At 41.5% G+C, this 21,523-nt stretch overlaps 1 protein-coding gene across 2 annotated transcripts in view; it reads right to left on the bottom strand.

Annotated features, from left to right (window-relative positions):
- Positions 1 to 981: 981 nt before the first annotated feature.
- FAM107A (family with sequence similarity 107 member A) overlaps positions 982 to 21,523 on the bottom strand; it is a 77,954-nt gene continuing 57,412 nt past the window's right edge. For both annotated transcript variants that reach the window (XM_075833952.1, XM_075833951.1), the window contains exons 3-4: positions 21,197 to 21,353; positions 982 to 17,614 (exon numbers count right to left, since the gene is read on the bottom strand). In XM_075833952.1, the coding sequence (XP_075690067.1) occupies positions 17,501 to 17,614; positions 21,197 to 21,353 (271 nt within the window). In that variant the 3' untranslated portion in view covers positions 982 to 17,500. The remainder of the gene's footprint in view (positions 17,615 to 21,196; positions 21,354 to 21,523) is intronic.

Here is a 21,523-nt window from a genome sequence, read left to right on the forward strand (position 1 = left end):
TAAAATGATGGCTCGTCAAAAGAAGTGCAGGACCTTCTTGGGATGTTTCTGGAGTCGTTTTTCCATAGACTCTATTGAAAACAGCTCCAAAAACGGCAGTAAAAAACGCAGCGCAAAAACGCGAGTTGCTCAAAAAACTTCTGAAAATCAGGAGCGGTTTCCCCTTGAAAAAAGCTCCGTATTTTCAGACGTTTTTTGTTAAGCGTGTGAACATACCCTCAGGGCTCAGGCATGGATCCATGTTCCAAGGATCTGTAATACGGCACTCACAGAAATATATAAAAATTATATTTTTAATCCTGTTTAAATCAAGACACTATAGTATTGGGACACACCTCTTAATCATTGAATTCAAGCATTAATCGGGCGCCTTTTGGATGTCCGTCATGTACCGCCGTCGTGGTTTCTGTTCCAACGGAAATCATGACGGCGGTGTAAACAGAAACGTCCAACTTTAAAAAAAAGATATATTGGGACTAGTCGTACTTGGACACATTTCGGCCCGATTCCCTTAAGAATTTGAAGCTCCATCCACTATCCCTGATACAATGGTCTGTGTGCAGGGGCTTCATAAATATGGCATCACTACTTTGGTGGAGATTTACTAAGCAAAATGTGGCAGAATTCTGTCCCAAATTGCGCCAAAAAACTTTCGTACATGTCGCGTGGCAATCTTATTATGTGTTTAGACATCTTTGCAGCTTCCTCGACCGTTTTGAAAAGTGATGTTATGAAATATTGATGTAAAATACACCAGCCAAGAGGTGGCACACATGTCTAGCAAGATGCGCTAAATTTATGCATCACTGTGATAAAATTGGCGCAGTTTCTAGTTTTATGCGGCTCTCTTTAGGACAATATTAATAAATCTCCTGAATTACGTCCCGTATGTATCCTCCATATATAATAGTGTCATAAAACATACAGTATATAGACATGTTATATTTTTACTTTTTTTTTTTTTTTAATGAAGCGCACATGTTCTTGTGATAATTAGATTTTTATTACGTCATGAGAAGTATTTCTGGTAACAAGTCACAGTTATAGCAGAAAACGCTCAATAAAAAAAATATATACAACATTCATTTTACCTGTCTTCACAAACTAACTTTGTACTGTGCTCCTCACTTCAACCCAGGGGCTCAAAGCACATAATACAATGCCCCGTGAGCCTAGCAAAGTGTTCCTGACACTTATACAACATGGAGGCAGACATTTTGTGGGTGGAACCTATATGCCTATAAAATGTAGACACCTAGCAAATATTTACACTGGCACATGGCGTTATTTGCCTTAGTAATATTGCTAGTTTTTCACGGATCATTAGACCACGTCTAAAAATAGTTGACCATTCCACAAAATGTCTGCCATTATTGTGTATAGGCCATGGATACGGTGAACATCAACATAAAGAAGCGGTCTATACATATTAAGGGACGGCCCTAAAATGCCTATTTTAAAACCATCAGTGAAAAACTGATAAAAACATATATTCAATTTGAGATATTAGGCCACAATTTTTCAGGAGACTAATACTGGGTGGGGCATATTTAAGGTACCACCAGATGGACGTTTTCCATATTGCTTTTTAAATTGTCCAAAAATTGGTGTTCGAAGGATAGTTAAGACTTATTTGTGAAAAGTTATGTAGAATGTAGGTCTTCCCTATAGCCACCAGATTGAGGGTATGTTCACACGACTTCGTTTTGGCCGTTTTTCGGGCCGTAAATGGCCGAAAAATCGGAAGCAGAACGCCTCCAAACATCTGACCATTGATTTCAATGGGAAATACGGCGTTCTGTTCCGACAAGGCGTTTTTTTTTTACACGGCCGTTTTGAAAAAACGACGGCACGTAAAAAGACGCCCCGTAAAAAGAAGTGCATGTCACTTCTTCAGCCATTTTTGGAGCCGTTTTTCATTGACTATAGAAAAACAGATCCAAAAACGTCCGTAAAAAACGCCATGAAAAACGTGAGTTTGCTTAAAAAACGTCTGAAAATCAGAAGCTGTTTTCCCTTGAAAATAGCTCCGTATTTTCAGACTTTTTTGCTAAGCGTGTGAACATACCCTGATAGGCAACAACCCTATTTTTTTATTTTTTTTTAATGTAAGCTTTATAGTCCCTTCCCTCACATGCACAGGTCAAAGCTTAAAGGGGTTGTACAGAATTAGAAAAACATGTCTGCTTTTTTCCAAAGACAGCGCCACCCCTGTCTACAGGTTGTGTGTGGAATTGCAGCTCAGTCGCATTTACTTATATACAGAATTTTGTGACAATAAATAGTATTATAAGTGACAGCCAGCAGGGTTTTACTAAGGACAGAAGTTGTCAAACCCACCTGATCTGTTTTTATGAAGAGGTGAGCAGAAGCCTAGACAGAGGGGCGGCTGTGGATATAGTGTTTTTGGACTTTGTAAAGGCATTTGACACTGTTCCCCATAGACGTCTAATGGGTAAATTAAGGACTATAGGTTTAGAAAGTTTAGTTTGTAATTGGATTGAGAATTGGCTTAAGGACCGTATCCAGAGAGTTGTGGTCAATGATTCCTACTCTGAATGGTCACCGGTTATAAGTGGTGTACCCCAGGCTTCCGTGCTGGGACCACTATTATTCAACTTATTTATTAATGATATAAAGGATGGGGTTAATAGCACTATTTCTATTTTTGCAGATGACACCAAGCTATGCAATATAGTTCAGACTATGGAAGATGTTCATGAATTGCAAGCGGATTTAAACAAACTAAGTGTTTGGGCGTCCACTTGGCAAATGAGGATTAATGTAGATAAATGTAAAGTTATGCACCTGGGTACGAACAACCTGCAGGCATCATATGTCCTAGGGGGAGCTACACTGGGGGAGTCAATTGTTGAGAAGGATCTGGGTGTACTTGTAAATCATAAACTAAATAACAGCATACAGTGTCAATCAGCTGCTTCAAAGGCCAGCAAGATATTGTTGTGTATTAGAAGAGGCATGGACTCGCGGGACAGGGATGTAATATTACCACTTTACAAAGCATTAGTGAGGCCTCATCTAGAATATGCAGTTCAGTTCTGGGCTCCAGTTCATAGAAAGGATGCCCTGGAGTTGGACAAAATACAAAGAAGAGCAACGAAGCTAATTAGGGGCATGGAGAATCTAAGTTATGAGGAATGATTAAAAGAACTAAACCTATTTAGCCTTGAGAAAAAACGACTAAGGGGGGACATGATTAATTTATATAAATATATTAATGGCACATACTAAAAATATGGTGAAATCCTGTTCCATGTAAAACCCCCTCAAAAAACAAGGGGGCACTCCCTCCATCTGGGGAGAAAAAAAAGGTTCAACCTGCAGAGGCGACAAGCCTTCTTTACTGTGAGAACTGTGAATTTATGGAATAGTCACCGCAGGAGCCGTCACAGCAGGGACAGGAGATGGCTTTATAAAAGGCTTAGATAATTTCCTAGAACAAAAAAATATTAGCTCCTATATGTAGAAATTTTTTACTTCCCCTTTCCCGTCCCTTGGTTGAACTTGATGGACATGTGTCTTTTCAACCGTACAAACAATGTAACTATGTAACTGTGTAACTATGTAACTATGTGACTATGTAACTTCAAAAGAATGGGGCTGAGCTGCAATACCAGAAAATCTGGAAAAAAAAGCAGCCATGTTTTTCTAATATCATACAACCCCTTTAAATTATTATTTCTATTTACTGCTGCTAAAGAGTGCAATGTATGAGCAAGGTTGTATGTGAATAATGCGCTATAATTTAGACTATAATTTAGCCGGCGACCGAAGATGATGCCGCCCCTGCAAGCAGGCAGCCTCCACTGTGCAAATCATTTACCAAGTCTAAACATCCCCATAGAGGATGCAAGCTTCAGACAGCGGCACATTACACACTTTATCTAAAATCTTCACATTGTCCACAATCACAATGAATTTTTACTTAAATGGGCAGTCCCAACATGATACCGCCTGTCCATATTCTCTATTAGGGCATATGGATGTAATAGAGGAGGGGTCCCATACCCAGGATTATCTATTCGGCAGAACTAAGAGTGGCTTTTGTGCCAGAGAATTCGATGTGTTCATGTATTAGGGTATGTTCACACTGAGTGTTTTCAGCCGTTTTTCGGGCCGTAAACGTCCCGAAAAACGCCTGAATAATCGGAAGCAGAATGCCTCCAAACATCTGCCCATTGATTTCAATGGGAAAAACGGCGTTCTGTTCCGACGGGGAGTTTTTTACGCGGCTGGTTTTCAAAACGGCCGCGTAAAAAAACGGCCGCGAAAAAGAAGTGCATGTCACCAAAAATGTGACTTTGATTCAAAAAATCAGGAGCGGTTTTCACTTGAAAACAGCTCCGTATTTTCAGATGTTTTTTATTTTGTGTGTGCACATACCCTTACATGGACCTGTTGTGACCTGCTTATTCCTAGGGAGGTTTCTTGGAGAAGGGGGTTATCTAGTTGGAACCACTCCTTTAAAAATCTCTCTACAGTAAAGAAAGACTTCAAATTCTGCCCCCTGTTGGCATGCGGCAGGTACTGTCATGTGATATCACAGCTTGTAGACTAGCATTGAATTTTTCAAAGCGACTTAATAAGTTTGCTAAATGGGCAAACTGTCTGCAACCCAATACTGCCCAAAGTCAAAATCCATATACTCAACGGAAATTGGCCGTGACTCTAAGACCATGGCACATGGCACAATTCGCCTTCAGGGTTACCATCAGATCTCACTGCAAATCAATGTTACAAAAAACAATGCACTAACCACTGTATCGATGAAAACCTTCTCTATGTTTTATGTCCTAGACTATATAATAATTCAAGCTTTGGATGGGTAGCTACCGTATTTCAGGACAAAGTTATTATCAAACAAAAAATTGGGTACGAGAACTTTCCCTATGGCGTCATGCACATATATTACGGCCATATATTAAACCACAATTGCGGAATCGCAAGTGCGAATGGTATAAAACACGTGCTAACTTATGGGCCAATGCACACGACTGTTCCATGGTCCTTGCATTGCCCGGACTGCAAAAAAATAGGGCTCATTGAAATGAATGCACATCTTGTGTGTGCATGGACCGTGATTGCGGACGGCCCACGGATGACACTCCATTGCCCGTCCTTGTCGTAATCACGGACCGTGCACACAGCATGTGCAGGAGGCCTATATCTCTTAATAGCTTAATTTCACAAAATATTTTCAGTAGTTCCATCAAAGGCAAACATGGGTAAAAATTACAAAAAAATACAATTATGTTGCCTAAAAAAGTGTAGCTCAACTATGATTTTAAGGAGGCAAGCCCTTAAAGAGGATCTGTCACCTCTCCTGACATGTCTGTTTCAGTAAATACTTCATGAAATAACAATGCTGGAGCCTATTTTCTTAGAACTCTTTGTTTTACTGTCCCTCTATTATTCCTCCTGGAAATATGAGTAATCTGACACCGAATGTTACCATTCCCCTTTTAATAGTGTGTGTTCCTTCACGGTCAGCACTGATTGGACAGTGTCAGAGTGTGTAAGGACATGTCCCATTGAAAATGGGAATGGTAACACCCAGTTGTCAATTTATTTACACATTTCCAGGAGGAATAACAGAGTAACATCAAAATGCAGAGTTCATTGAAAGGGTGCTCCAGCATTTTTATTGCAGAGAATACAAGTATTTACTAAAACAGACATGTCAGGGGGGCTGACAGGTACTCATTACTGTAAACACGGTATAAGGAATGAATACCTATACGGAAATAAAAGGCATATAAGGAATATGAACAAGCAATATATGTCATACATTTTCTTACAGTAGTGTGAAAATTGCTATAAAAAGAAATGTTATCCAGAGTGTAAAAATATATTCATTCTAGCGCATTGGGCTATACGAGAATGAATACGTCTTGAAAATACATCCCAGTAAATATCCTAAATGCCTGGAGAGGGCTAATATTATTAAGCCATAGTTATACATACAGTAGCCTATTAAACTGAAGGGTACATATAAGTACAGGGCTCATCATAAGAGGCTTGCATGATAAAACATATATACACTATGATTATATGGTATATTCACTTCTGAGCACCATTTTCAATATCGATCTAATCCACATAAAAAGTTGAACAATTTAGTAAATACATTCAATTACTTATCTTATACTGGTCCTAAATAACAGCCTATATTATATTTCATAATACTGCTGGTTGCTATTGGAAACAGTTGACAAGCTTGTTGTCAGACTCGCCTATAATAGATTAACTCAGCTCCTATAATACAGTAGGATAGATTTTCGTACATCAGATTATTGTAAAGTGCCTGGTGTAAAGACTACGAGCCCCAAATGCAGACGTTTAAGCCAGCAGGAAATGCTGAAAGATTTTTGCTCTGAAGCCTGCAGAATTGTGCATGCAGCTCTGGAATACAAGCTGTACATAAATAGCAATGAATTTTCAAAATTCCGCAACTTTTTTTAATTATTTTTTTCAACAATGCTTTTTGAATCAATTTGTCATAATCCAATTGTAAAATGGAGTTGAAAGCTGAACATACCTTTTAGGGACTTGAACCATTGTTATGGTACTGCGGGTTATAATAAATAAGGGGGTAAATGATCTCGCAATTTATTCAGTGATATTATTTGCTTACTTTTGTGGGATCAGGTAGAATTTTTTCACCCAATGAGATAAAATTGCAAAATTAGCTACAAAAAGGTTGAACTTGATGGACAAAATAACTTTGTACTGTAACTAAGTAACTACAAAAAAGAAGGATAGTGCAAAATAAAGACATAACTGATACTGAAATACAAACCTGCACCACAATCACGAGTCATCATCCATACACGACTAATAATACTAACCACCAGCTAAGTGTACCAGAAGTAATACAGTAATATAAAGAATAACCGGCTAAACAGAGGATGAATATTTGTATTGCCGGAACCCTGTCGGCCCCGAGTTAGGCGGCCGTAGCCGTAATCCTGGTCCGTGATTACGGCTACGGCTGGCCGCAGACAGTTGTCCGCATGTGCGGGCTGTGCTCCCATTATGGTCCGTAAATTAAAAAAGTAGGACATATCCTATTTTTTACGGAAGCTTTCTATGGCCCGGAAACCTTCCCGGGAAGGTGTCCGTCGGCCATAGAAATGAATGGTCTGTAATTACGGATGAAATCTACGCTCGTGTGCATGGGGCCTTAGAGTCCGTGTTATCCCTGATGTATGGCCAGCCTAAGGGTATGTTCACACGCACTAATTACGGACGTAATTCGGGCGTTCTTGCCCCGAATTACGTCCGAAAATAGCGCCTCACTAGCGCTGACAAACATCTGCCCATTGAAAGCAATGGGCAGACGTTTGTCTGTTCACACGAGGCGTAATTTACGCGCCGCTGTCAATTGACGGCACGTAAATAGACGCCCGCATCAAAGAAGTGACCTGTCACTTCTTTGGCCGTAATTGGAGCCGTTAATCATTGACTACAATGAATTGCAGCGCCAATTACGTCCGTAATGGACGCAGCGTTCAAGCGCCTGCACATGCCGTTACGGCTGAAATTACGGGGATGTTTTTAGGCTGAAACATCCCCGTAATTTTTAACGTTACGGACGCCCTCGTGTGAACATACCCTAACACTCCTTGCACATGACCAAGTTCAGGCCGTGAAAAACGGTCCGAGTGTCGGCCGCATTACCTGGCCCGACCGGGGTACAGGTGAACAGGACTCCTGGCAACATTTGCTGTAGAATCCTAGCTTTTCTGATGCAAAAATCGCAACATCTGCTAATTGATGCGAGTTTTACCTCGCCATTGAATTCAATGGGAAAAACCTGCAACAGAAAAGAAGCGATTCCGCAAAAATAAATTGACATGTTGTGAAATAAAAAATACACACCGCAGGTCAACGCTTTTTCGGATGTGTTTTTACTCAAGAGTGTGGATGAAATTTGTTGCTGCTGCTGTATTACGCTGTGGATTCTCACCAATGAAATGCGTTGCGGAAAATCTGCAGTATTTACGCTGTGTGTGAACCCAGTCTAAGTAAAGAAGTAAAATGGTGGCCGGTCCTTTTACTCTGTTAGTCCTCCTTCCTTTTAATAACATTATGGACTCCCGTTCTTTGCCCAGCTTAGAAGACAATGAAATAACAATTCTGCAGATTTTTTTCTTAGAACTCTGTGCACCTTTGTTATTCCTCTAAGGGCTCGTCCACATGCTGTGGAATTGGCGTGTTTTTTCTGGACGGAAAAAAACGCGGCAGAATATAGTAGCAGCATAGTGATTGAGATTTACCAAATCTCATCCGCCCGCTGCGTAAAAATTCGGAGCAGAAATTCACCTGCGGTGCGTATTTTTCGGACTGCAGAACGTGAATTCCTGCTGTGGAAAGTGAACAGAATTGCTGCGTTTTTCAGAGGAGATGTCACCATCTCCCAGCAATGTGAAAACTATTTTGATTGGTGGGGGGTGCGAGCACTGAGACCCCACAAATCGCTAAAACGAAGCAGCAGAAGTGCTTGTGTGAGCGCTGAGCTACTTTGTTTCTGTTCAGCTTTCTCTGGAAATCAAGGTAGCGGTATATGGACTCAATAGAAAGTCTATGAGCCCGTACTCCGCTACATCGACTTTCTGGAAAAAGCCAAAAAGACACGAAGCAGCTGAGCGCTCACAAGAGCGCTTCAGCTGCTTTGTTCTAGCGATTGGTGGGGTCTCAGTGCTCGGACCCCCACCTGTGACATGTCAGAAGTTTGTTAAACGTTTAGGGAGGATTTACACGAGCGCGTGCGTTTTGTGCACGCAAAAACGCTGCATTTTGTGCGCGCAAAAGGCACTTAACAGCTCCGTGTGTCATCCCCATATGATGCGTGGCTGCGTGATTTTCGCGCAGCCGCCATCATTATGACACTCCGTTTGTATGTTTGTAAACAGAAAAGCACGTGGTGCTTTTCTGTTTTCAATCATACTTCTTACTACTGTTGCGCGAATCACGCGCGTCCCACGGAAGTGCTTCCGTGTGGTGCGCGCGATTTTCACGCACCCATTGACTTCAATGGGTGCGTGATGCGTGAACAACGCAGAAATATAGGACATGTCGTGCGTTTCACGCAGCGGACACCCGATGCGTGAAAATCACGGACTGTCTGCACTGCCCCATAGACTAATATAGGTCCATGCGAGGCGCATGAAAATCACGCGCGTTGCCCGGACGTATTACACGCTCGTGTAAATCCTCCCTTAGTTATCCTTTTAAGAGGAATAACAGAGATACATGAAGTTCTAAGAAAATATGCTGCAGAATTGTTATTTCATGGTGAATACAAGTATTTACTAAAACAGACATGTCAGCAGAGGCGACGGGTCCTCCTTAGGGCATGGCCCCACGTGGCGGTTTTCTTCCGCAACTGTCCGCATCAGTGCCGCACAGAATCTGCGTTGCAGATTCTGTGGCGGATCTGCCCAAAATGTGCAGTAAATTGATGCGGACTGGCCGTTGCGTATTGAGGTGAAAGTACTTCCCTTCTCTCTATCAGTGCAGGATAGAGAGAAGGGCCAGCACTTTCCCTAGTGAAAGTAAAATAATTTCATACTTACCGGCCGTTGTCTTGGTGACGCGTCCCTCTTTCGGCATCCAGCCCGACCTCCCTGGATGACGCGGCAGTCCATGTTGACCGCTGCAGCCTGTGATTGGCTGCAGCCGTCACTTAGACTGAAACGTCATCCTGGGAAGCCGGACTGGAGAAAGAAGCAGTGAGTTCTCGGTAAGTATGAACTTCTATTTTTTTTACAGGTTGATATATTTTGTGATCGGAAGTCACTGTCCAGGGTGCAGAAACAGTTACTGCCGATCGCTTAACTCTTTCAACACCCTGGACAGTGACTATTTACTGACGTCGCCTAGCAACGCTCCCATAATTATGGGTGCACACACGTAGTCACCCGTAATTACGGGAGCCCCATTGACTTCCTCAGTCTGGCTGTAGACCTAGAAATACATAGGTCCAGCCAGAATGAAGAAATGTCATGTTAAAAACCAATACGCATCCGCAGCACACATAACATGTACATGACATCTGCGGACTTCATTGCGGAATTTAGAATCTCCATTGAAGTCATTGGAGAACTTCCGCCATGAGTCCGCAACCAGTCCGCCACACGTCCACAACAACCATTGTATGCTGCGGACACCAAATTCCGCACCGCAGCCTATGCTCCGCAGCGGAATTTTCCGCCTCGTCTAAACGAAGCCTACTAAAAAGAAGTGGAAGGCAATGGAGAAACGGGTCCGCTGCGGATTAACGCTGCGGAGCGTCCGCAGCGGAATTCCAGAGCAATTCCGCCACGTCTGGCTTTGCCCTTAGTTTGACTTCAATATGCTCAAACCTATTGTTTTCCCCAAGATGAGTAGCACCAGAGGTGTCTACAGCTTCTTATCTCCCTCCCGCTATGCAAATAACATGCCAATTCAGATGAATCCCAGGGGACAGGTTTAGGGGGTAGTCTGCGAAGATAACCATCTTGGCTTATCAGCGAGAATGGCTGCTCCCTGAAGATTTAATTTGCTTTAATCAGAAAAGGAGAAGTGTTTATGGTCGATTAGAGTAAAGGCAAATATATATATGCAAATAACCCCGCAATGAATGCCTTGGGCAATGGCCCAGGGGCTAAAAAGTGACAGCAGTAAGGGTATGTTCACACGCAGTGTTTTCAGACGTAATTCGGGCCGTTTACGCCTCGAATTACCCCTGAAAAAAACGGCTCCAATATGCCTACAAACATCTGCCCATTGCTTGCAATGGGATTTATGGTGTTCTGTACCCATGAAGCGTAATTTTACGTGTCGTTTTCAAAATACGGCGCGTAAGAAGACGCCGCGTCAAAAGAAGTGCAGGTCATTTCTTGGGACGTTTTTCATTGACTCCATTGAAAAACAGCTCCAATAACGGCCGTAAAATACGCCGTGAAAACCGCCTGAAAACCGCTCCGTATTTTCAAACGTTTTTGAGTTTGCGTGTGAACATACCCTAAGAGAAGAAGGGAAAACAAGTTATATGATGTATGTCAATACTTATGCAAACATTTGAATATCTATTTCTGGGACATTTTAAGCCCTGACCCGATCCATCCAGAGATGTCCATAAAACCTTTGAGAAACGCCTATTTTAACACACATTTGCATAAGGACCGCCCTCTTTGAAGTCTGTTTCGCCAGACAATCCCATAGAAAATGGGACTTTGGGAAGATTGACTGGGAAGGTTTTTACCCTGCTAAGGCCCTGTTCACACGGAGTTTTTTTGCAGGCGGAAATTCTGCCTCAAAATTCCGTTTGGAAGTTTGAGGCAGATTTTCCTCTCCCTGCACACCGATTTGTGTGGCTTTCTTCGCGGCGATTTTGGCCCGCAGCCATTGAGTGCATAAAACGCAGCGAAATACACTTTCTCTGCCTCCCATTGATGTAAATGGGAAGTCAGAGGCGTAAACGCCCGAAGATAGGGCATATCCCTTCTTTCTCCCGCTAGACGGTTTTACCGCTCGCGGGAAAAAGACGCCTCCGCCTCCCATTGAAATCAATGGGAGGCATTTTCGGGTCGTTTTTGATGAGTTTTGCGGCGCGGTTTCCGCGTCAAAAAACTCAGTGTGAACATAGCCTAAAAGAGTAATTGCCAGAACAGAATAAGTGTATCTATTGTAACAAGAGAAAAAAATGCTAAAATGTTCCTGCCGGGAATCTGGCAATAAGGCACATATATTATCTAATATGCATCGTCTGTCCTTTCATAAAAAGAAAGTTATTTTTAAAAAGAGAAAATGTCTAGTACGGACCTAGTTCACATCTGACGCAAATTCCGCCAAAAATACCGGAAACAATAGCGCAGCGTGCTGCACTTTTGTTTCCAGTGAAACCACGGACACCGTCGTGGGTTCGGTCGGCGCTGGTTGTCTCAGTTATTAAACTGAACTTGCGCTTCCGGCATTTTAGTTCTGCTCCTCTGACGGAGCAGAACAACGGAATGCTGAGCGCAGATGTGAACAGGGTCTTATACCAGTCAGCAGGAACAACTATGTCTGATGCCTGACATATCAGCAATAATTATTTGAAGTAGATCTGTGCATTAATTGTCGAAATAAAGGAACATTATTGATTAAAAATAAAAAATAAAAAAAATAATAATTATATATGTATATCATTATATAGCAAAATAAATGGGGTGCAGGCACACGTGGCACTTATGTGGTCTCGTATTTCCAAAAACTACAATGTATGCCTATGGGAAAATATTCTACCACTCCAGATTTCTTTAGTTCTTGCGTTGCAAGAAATATTTTTCCCATAGGCTTACATGGTAAAGTTCTTCTCAAAGTATATTTACGCTGCGGAAATACAAAGCAAGTACGCCAGGTGGGACTGCACCCTTATGTTTGTGTATAATTGTCTCATTGTGGTTACGACGGTTGTCTTGCAGTATTAGGTTCCTGGGTTCGAATCCCATAGACTGCATGAGTCTGTGTATGTGGGGTATTCTACAGGTACTAATGTTTCCTCCCACACTCCAAAAACATGGCATGTGAGATGGGAAAAATCTGATTCTGAGACCCATTAGGCGCAGGGACTGATATGAGAGACGACAATTTCTGCACAGCACTGCAGAATAGAAGGGGCGCAGCAAATCCTGGGATTGATTTGGATTTCCATTGACTTATAAGGATTCGGTCAATGGAATGCTACTTAAGGGAAGCTGTCATTAAATCATTATAATACACCAAATTTGTGATGGATTATATAAAAAAAAAAAGGGGGTACAGGGGTTGGGTCTATTTTTACCCTATTTTTTGCAGACTATATATAATTATAAACCTTTCTATCCAGTGTACTATAAAAATTTTGGATTTTAGTCTAATCAAATACAAAAAAAAAATCTCCTACCAGTAGATGACATTATACGTGTATGGGACATTTAGCTAATGGGTCGTATAGACCAGCGGTCCCCAACCTTTTTTTTAACCAAGGACCAGTTGCATACAAGACAATTTTTCCACAGACCGGGGGTGGGGTGGGTTTCGGTTCAGTTCACACGTTGCGTAAATTCTGCGGAAGGTCCAGAGAATAATACAGTAGCAGCAAAGCGGATGAGAAAGAACAAATCTCATCCACACGCTGCGTAATTAGTGAGCGGAAAAAACGCTCAGAAATTGACCTGGAGTACAACGTTTCAATTGTATTTGTGTAGACGCTGCTTATTTGTTGCGGGTTTTCCCCATTAAATACAATTGGGAGGTAAAACCCACAAAAAATAGCAGTTGCTGCGTTTATTGTGGTGGAATGGAACGCCGCAAAAAACGCTACTCAGAAGAAAAAAAAAATCTCAAACTTACTCTGATTGTTTCTTCCTCCAGGCCGGCCTACCGGGATGACGATTCATCCCATGTGACCACTGCAGCCAATCACAGGCTGTAGGGGCCATCACATGGGATGAAACGTCATCCCAGGAGGCCGGCCTGCTAGCAGGCCGGTTGAATGCTCAGCAATTTTCAGCAGTGGACATTCTGGACGATAAACTGCACCACAATTTGGCGCGGTTTTTCACCAGGAATTCCCTGCGGCCACCGGTGCTGATACCAGATCCCGCAGTCCGGTACCAAATGATCCACGGCCCAGTGGTTGGGGATCACTGGTATAGACCTTTTACAGGTCTATAAAAAAAAATAACAATTAAGTAAAGGAAGTAATTAATTATTTATTTTATTATTTAAATAGGTCTAAAATAAATGAATAAATAAAATTCCTAAATCACTTGAATGGACTTGAACTGCAATACCAAACACAGCTCATGAACAAGAGTGGCGCTATTTCTGGGGGGGGGGGGGGAATAAAAGCAGAACTATTTTTTGCTAATCCCAAGCTCTTTAGGCCCTGTTCACATCACATTTATGCTCTCCACCCAGGATATATGCTTGAATATAAAAAAAGATGTTCAAACGTATTCCTCAGCGTAGCCATTAATTTTAATGGACCAAACATAGTCCAAAAGACTATATATATGACCGCCTTTATGTCGGCATACCATGCTATTCTGTCCTCCAAAGAAAACGTATACTCGCCATTGTTTTTTTTACATTAGATACATTGGGTGATATATGCAAAGGTAATGCTTACGGTTGCTTACGTTCAGTTTGTAAATTTTTAACTTCTTTTTCATTGAAGAAAAAAAGATGTTTCAACATGGCCTATTTGTATAACCTATACGTAAAAAAACAGAAGAATTAGAATGGCATACTTTTGTCTACGTTCGTCGCGTATACGGTAAACGTAGACTCAAAATGTGATGTGAAAAAGGTCCTAACTGAGTCAGTACTTTTTTTTTCATGTAGCTTTTACATTTCGTAGTATTTGATTGGTAAGTGGGCTCACCTACTCGAATGACTTTTTGTTGCCAAATTTACCTTGGGGATATTGTAGCTAGCGCTTTTACTGACCGCAGTATTTTTTTTAAGCAGTGACAGCAGAGATACAGGAACATTAGATGGAAAAGGGAATGGTATGTAAGAAATATGACCTATCAGATAACTGGCATGAGTATTAACAAATAGGCTGTTAACATTGGGGACAAAGAGTAAATAATGGGTTGTTTCAAAAAAGTATGGGGTCTTTGGACAATTCCTTTTGTTAGAAGGGATCCCCAATGATAAGCTGATCACAGCGTCCCCCAATGCATGGACAAAGAGCGATAAACTGTAGTCTGTGGGGGAATCCGGCAGCAAGTGTTAAATTTCCCTGCAGCGCCACCACAGGAAAAATGAAGTATTACATGCTGCTCATTGAAATTAATGGTCTGTCTGTGTAATTCATGCTGGATCCGAAAGACCGAAAGACACTCTTTGTAGTCAATCTCCACTCTGTATAATAGATGAGGGTCCCGAATAGGAGATCCCCTATATTAAAAATTTCCATTATAGAGTAATTGAAAATAAAATTTTAAGCCTGACAACCCCTTTAATAAAATCTCGAGTGTTTATGCTATCCACAAGATTATCTAACTTATACAAGTATACCTGACATTAGAGACTTGACAGTTCTACTGTCCATATGTATATTTTTTTGTATTCTTCCCTTTTAAGATCCATAAATAAGCACACATTTTTAATGAAGTCTCTCCATCCAAATGAACAATGTAATCATGAATAGTCATACTGCACAGTATCTCACATATTGCTCTTCCTACTGTAACTTGGGACAAGAAGTAGCAAGAACAGTCAGCCATTTTGAAGTTGAGATGATTCTTCTGGTCACCCAGTCACCCACCCATTTACAGATGAACATAGACACTACTCTTATCTCCAAATGTGTTCTCTCCTCTTTCCACATATGTCAATCTTATAAATGTATCTCCCATGCAATGACCGCTGTACCTAATTGCAATATTTCACTAGGGGAAGGGAATCCTACAATCCTGAGGTAGAAATGCCCATATGACAGCCCATATGCACCCGAGCAGCTAGGAATGACAACTTCTCTTGGATTTTCTGTTCATTTAAATGGAGAGCACAAATGGCAGAAAACCTATATGATAAAAAGGTAAGATGTGACATTTTTTAATAAAAAAATATACTTTTAATAGTGTCCCTCGTGGCACAGCGATACGAGAATCTTTAAACAAATAAATGGAGCATCTTTTCTTAGAACTCTTAGTTGTGCCGTTCTTCTGTTATTCCTCCTGGAATTGTATGAATAAATTGATGATGGAGTGTCACCATTTTCTTTGTCAATGGGGCGTGTCCCTACATACTGCGACCAATCAGTACCGACTTGGGAATGGTAAAGCCCAGTTGTTAATTTATTCATACATTTCCAGGAGGAGTAACAGGAAGGGCACAAGAATTGTTGATTCATGTGGAATACAAGTATCTAGACAAACAGACCCATCAGGAGAGGTGCCATGTCCCCTTTAATTGTGATAAAAGCCATTAAATGTGTTTAGCAACTGTATAAGTTTTGTCTGTAAGTATCTTATATAAAGATCTGTAGATAAAACTAGAACAAACTTATTAATACATAAAGTGCAACATATACTCATTATAGTTAGTGCGGGCAAAAATTAAGAGATCGTAAAGGTCCAATTTATATTTAAAAAAATACTTTGAGCCATATTCAATATACTGTATGCAAATATTATACATCTATTGATTTATTCTGATTAGAAGACTAAGTAGAAAAATATCCGGCATCGCAGACATACCAAAATAAATATACGCTCTGCCGAATTGTACAGCAGGAAGTGATATTGTGATTGGGCCCCGTTCTTAAAGGGGAAGGATCAGTCACAGATGGAACAACCAAAAAGGTTTAGAACCTTTGTTGTCCTGGCCGGTTGTATATAATATATATCCATGATATCTATTCAGAGCTTCATAATAATGTCCATATATTGGGGTTATTTTTGTAGACAAAGAAAATATAAAAAATATATTGATATGGGGTACACATCTTTATAATGTGCGAGCCGCCATGACTATGAGCTGACCCTGACAAACAGTTGTTTTTGCCGCGACCGGCCTCGAATAGGGCATATGGAAAGTGGTTGTCCTGATGGGGCAATCCCTTTTTAATTTGTGATGATCCTTTCCCTTTACTTAGATGTATTAATTTGACATCATTAAGGCTTGATTGAATACTGGCTTTGCCTATGCCTGAGATATCGCCCCCTGTACATTTAGAAATAATTCTACAACTTCTCCGTCATTGACGAATCTGCATAATGTAAGGAAACCATATCAGACAACCACACTGCTCCCTCTAGTGGTTAGAGGGAACAATAGCAACTCACATTCTTCTACTAGTCACCAGCAAGGTTACAGAATGAGTGCACTTGGTTCATTGACTCCCTACGGTCCTTGTTTTATGCATGAAATACTGCGTTGTAGTAATACGAAAATAGGAATGTTAAACTGCCCAGACCATGGGCTGGTAACACAATAGTATAGGTGTCCTTGGCTGGCCATAGGACACCTCATGTGGCAGTTACAATGTGCAACACGCAGAGAACATATGTAACATATGCAATTTGACATGCAGAACATGTATGCGGTTAACACAGCTTAATAAACTGTACGCTCCCATGTGCCCCCTTGGGGTCACTGAACATACACATACAGATTGGATAGGTCATCTACGGAGAGCCTAACATTTCTCCACCGCCAAGTCACATGGAAAGCGTGGGCAACAGAGTAGCTCAGCCACAAATCTCCACATCCATGTGCAGTTGTATGAGGATACTTCCGGCGGTGTTAGGGCAAAGCATTGTGTACTAAATGCTGTGGCAGCTAAATAAAAGGTGTTACATCGCTTCTCAGAGTACAATCTCATGGTGTACACGGCTGTCGGGATAAGGGATGGTTCCTTGCACATACAATCTGCAATGCCAGTCAAGTACAAAGATGCCCAGGTGACATCACAAATCCAGCTCGACACAGAACTTCATTCCCGGTTGGCAAATTTTTACTCTACTCTTTCATCACTTGATAATGTTGCCGTTCTTCTGAGATTTTCCTTCACTTTTAGGAATTCTGGGGCAAGACCGTCCTCTTTAGGTTCCTGTTCTTCTTTTTCAAGCTAAGCAAACAAAAAAAGTAATAATATAAAGGTAAAACACAAAAAAATAATAAATATATATATATATATATATATATATTACATTCTATAATATTGCAGGTATTATTTGATTTAGTAGTAGATATAAATTCTGTCTACCTGCAGCCACCACAAGGCGGAGCTCACTACATACATATTTAGGCCTCATTTACACGAACGTATTATACGCGCGTGCGACGCGCGTGCTTTGCACGCATGTCGTACGCACCTATATTAGTCAATGGGGCTGTTTAGACGATGCGTGAATTGCGCTCATTGCGTGTGCGCAGAAAAAAACTCACGACATGTTCTATAATCGTGCGTTTTTCGCGCACTCACGCACCCATTGAAGTCAATGGGTGCGTGAAAACCACGCATGCCGCACGGAAGCACTTCCGTGCGAACTGCGTGATTCGCGCAAGAGCTGTCAAACTCCTGAATGTAAACAGAAAAGCACCACGTGCTTTTCTGTTTACAAACATCCAAACGGAGTGTCAAATTCGAGATGAGCGCCCCGAACTTCACCGGGTTCGGCCAAACTCGTTTTGACCGAAACCGGTAAAAAATGTTCGGGTACGCGACGTCAGGAGACAGTCACTGTCCACGGTGCTGAAAGCGTTAAACTGGTTCAGCACCATGGACAGTGACTTCCGCTCCGAAAATCCATGAACCTGTAAAAAAAAAAAGACGTTCTGACTTACCGATAACTCCGGTCCGACCTCCCGGGATGACAGTTCAGTCAAAGTGACAGCTGCAGCCAATCACAGGCCAAGCACAGGCTGCAGCCAATCACAGGCTGCAGCGGTCTCATGGACTGCGGCGTCATCCTGGGAGGTGGGGCCGGATGACAAGAGAGGGACGCGTCACCAAGGCAACGGCCGGGAGCCCGGACTGGGGGAAGCAGGAAGTTCTTGGTAAGTATGAAAGTCTTTTTTTATTCACAGGTTGGTGTATATTGTGTTCGGCATTCACTGTCGAGGGTGCTGAAATAGTTACTGCCGATCAGTTAACTCTTTCAGCACCTTGGACAGTGACGGGCGTCGACTAGCCTCATCAATATGATGGCGGCTGCGCGAAAATCACGCAGCCGCGCATCATACACGGATGACACACGGAGCTGCCAAGTGCCTTTTGCGCGCGCAAAACGCAGCGTTTTTTGCGCGCGCAAAACGCACACGCTCGTGTAAATGAGGCCTTATACAGATCCTATTAAAGTCAATATAAATACATATAAAGCAATCTCCCTCTAGTGGTGGCTGCCAGCACCTTTTTGCAGGAGACCAGCCTGCTCTGCAAGGAGTTTTTGAGATACCCCTATATTTGAATACTTGACTTAAAGGGCATGTTCAGACATGGCAGAAATTTTCATATTTGACAGCTAATTAAGACGTGGCGTATATCCCAACAGACTTGTTTGCAGAAGCTGTAATCCGCAGTAAAATTCCGCTGCTTCTCCGCAACAGACTGTGAAAATTCTGCAGTTATTTTCTGCAACATCTGAACCAAGTTACCTAGAAAGGTATAGAAAATAAAGAGGCTGCTGCGGACTGTCCGCATCGGAAATTCAACAGCAAATGGTAACTCCAGGCAAAAAAACTGAAAATTCATCTTTTTTTTAAACTTTCATTATTATTCAATTTATCTGATTACAAAAGTAAAAATTAACATTTTACATTTATAGAATTCAGCTTTTGAACAGCTTAATTTAGCTTTGGAAAGACAGCGTAGGAAATAATTCATCTGTCAGGTGACAGGGTGGTTGGCATATTTCCTCCTTCAATTGCCATGTTGCCGTGGCTAGTACAGGCTTCACCTGCCGCCTAGTAGAAAGTTTGAACTCTGGACCTTTTGTGGGCAAGTAAAAATTCACAACTCTGTCCAAAAACCAAATTTTCAGTTTTTGCGTGGCGTGACGCTTAATAGAGGTTTTCTGTCTAAATTTATTTTTATAAAAATCTGGGCAATAAGAGAGATAAAAGCTTGGGATTAAGTAACATTTCTATTTATCTAAATAGGACAAAAATTCTGCGCTGGTTAATTTCTCACTAGATCCTTATAGTGGTTGAAGCTTTATATTTCTGTTAGGCTGGGTTCACACGACCATGTTACGTCCGTAATGGACGGAACGTATTTTGGCCGCAAGTCCCGGACCGAACACAGTGCAGGGAGCCGGGCTCCTAGCATCATAGTTATGTACGACGCTAGGAGTCCCTGCCTCTCCGTGGAACTACTGTCCCGTACTGAAAACATGATTACAGTACGGGACAGTTGTCCTGCAGCGAGGCAGGGACTCCTAGCATCGTACATAAGTATGATGCTAGGAGCCCGGTTCCCTGCAGTGTGTTCGGTCCGGGACTTCCGGCCGAAATACGTTCCGTCCATTACGGACGTAACATGCTCGTGTGAACCCAGCCTTACAGAGCTCCAAGGTCCCTCCTCCCTTATACAAAGCCCAAAAACTCTACAGTCACCAGTATTAGTAGATGAACCCCTTGCGGCCGCAGCCATTTTTTTGCTTTTTCTCATTTTTGTTTTTCCCCCCACACGTTCCAAAAGGCACAACTTTCTTGTTTTTCTGTTGATATAGCCGTTTTAGGGCTTGTTTTTTGTGGGACGAGTTGCACTTTTTCACGCCACCATTTATTGTATTGTATAAAGTACTGGTAAACCATAAAAAATAATTCTTTTTTGGGGGGGGGGGGGGGGGGGTAAAAGGGAAAAAAAAATGTGATTCCTTTATTGTTATTTTTGGGTTTCATTTTGACGCCATTGACCATACATTAAAAACGATAACTTTATCCTGCGGGTCAAGTCGATTATGGCGAAACAAAATTTCTATATATATTTTTTTATGTTTTACTACTTTAACAAAGAAATAATGAATTGTTAAAAAAACCTTGTTCTGAGACCCATAATTTTTTTTTTCTGTCGATGCAGCAATGTGAGGTCTTGTTTTTTTCAGGGACAAGCGGTGGTTTTTATTGGTAACATTTTGGGGTAAATGCGACGTTTCTATCGCTTTTTATTTCATTTTTTGCTAGAGACAAGCATACCAAAAAACAGCAATTCTGGCATTTAATTTTTTTTTTCTCGGTGTTCACCCAGCGGAGTTAAAAATGTTTTATATTAGAATAGGTTGGACTTTTACAGACGAGGGGAGACACGTTATGTTTATTTTACATTACTTTTGTGGTAAAATGGGAAAAGGTCTTTTTAATTTTAATATTTTATGTGTATAAAAAAAAACAAAAAAACTTTATTCAACTGTTTACTTTTTTCATTAGCCTCCCTAGGGGATGCGGATTAGCGATTGTTAGCTCACTTGCACAATATACTGCAATACTAATGTATTGCAGTATACTGTATTTTTTACCGGTTCCTAATAAGTCCTACATAGGACCCCTAAAACATTGACGGCCTATTTTAAAAATAGGCCGCCAATGTTCTAGTCCTGCAGAACCCTTTTAATGTATATTCTTCAGCTACTATTCTCACACCCTCGAAGTTAAGACACAGACGCTGAGTGAAGCACGGACTTTGTGCTTGGTTCAGAGTATCGGGTACCTGCTCGAGCCTCTGCTGTCTCTTTAACAACTCTTGTTCGAATGGCGACTGCATCTTCTTGCTCTCCTCCTCCTGCTTCTTCTCTTGTTCGATCTTGTCTCTTCTCCGATTCTCTAACACTCTCTGGAGCTCTGGCTTCTTGTCAATACTCAAACCTCTACAAGAACCAGACAGGGTTAATCACCACGTAGGAATACCATAGACTTCAAAGCAAAAGGCTCTTGTCAAAAATACATCTCTATGAATATTTGCTTCTTTCAGTGAACTGATCGGCTTCTGTACCTGCAATACAAGCCTCTACCACTAGAGGGCAAAGAAACACCATTA

The sequence above is a fragment of the Rhinoderma darwinii genome, chromosome 7 (genome assembly GCF_050947455.1).
Source record: "Rhinoderma darwinii isolate aRhiDar2 chromosome 7, aRhiDar2.hap1, whole genome shotgun sequence".
Taxonomy (NCBI): domain Eukaryota; kingdom Metazoa; phylum Chordata; class Amphibia; order Anura; family Rhinodermatidae; genus Rhinoderma; species Rhinoderma darwinii.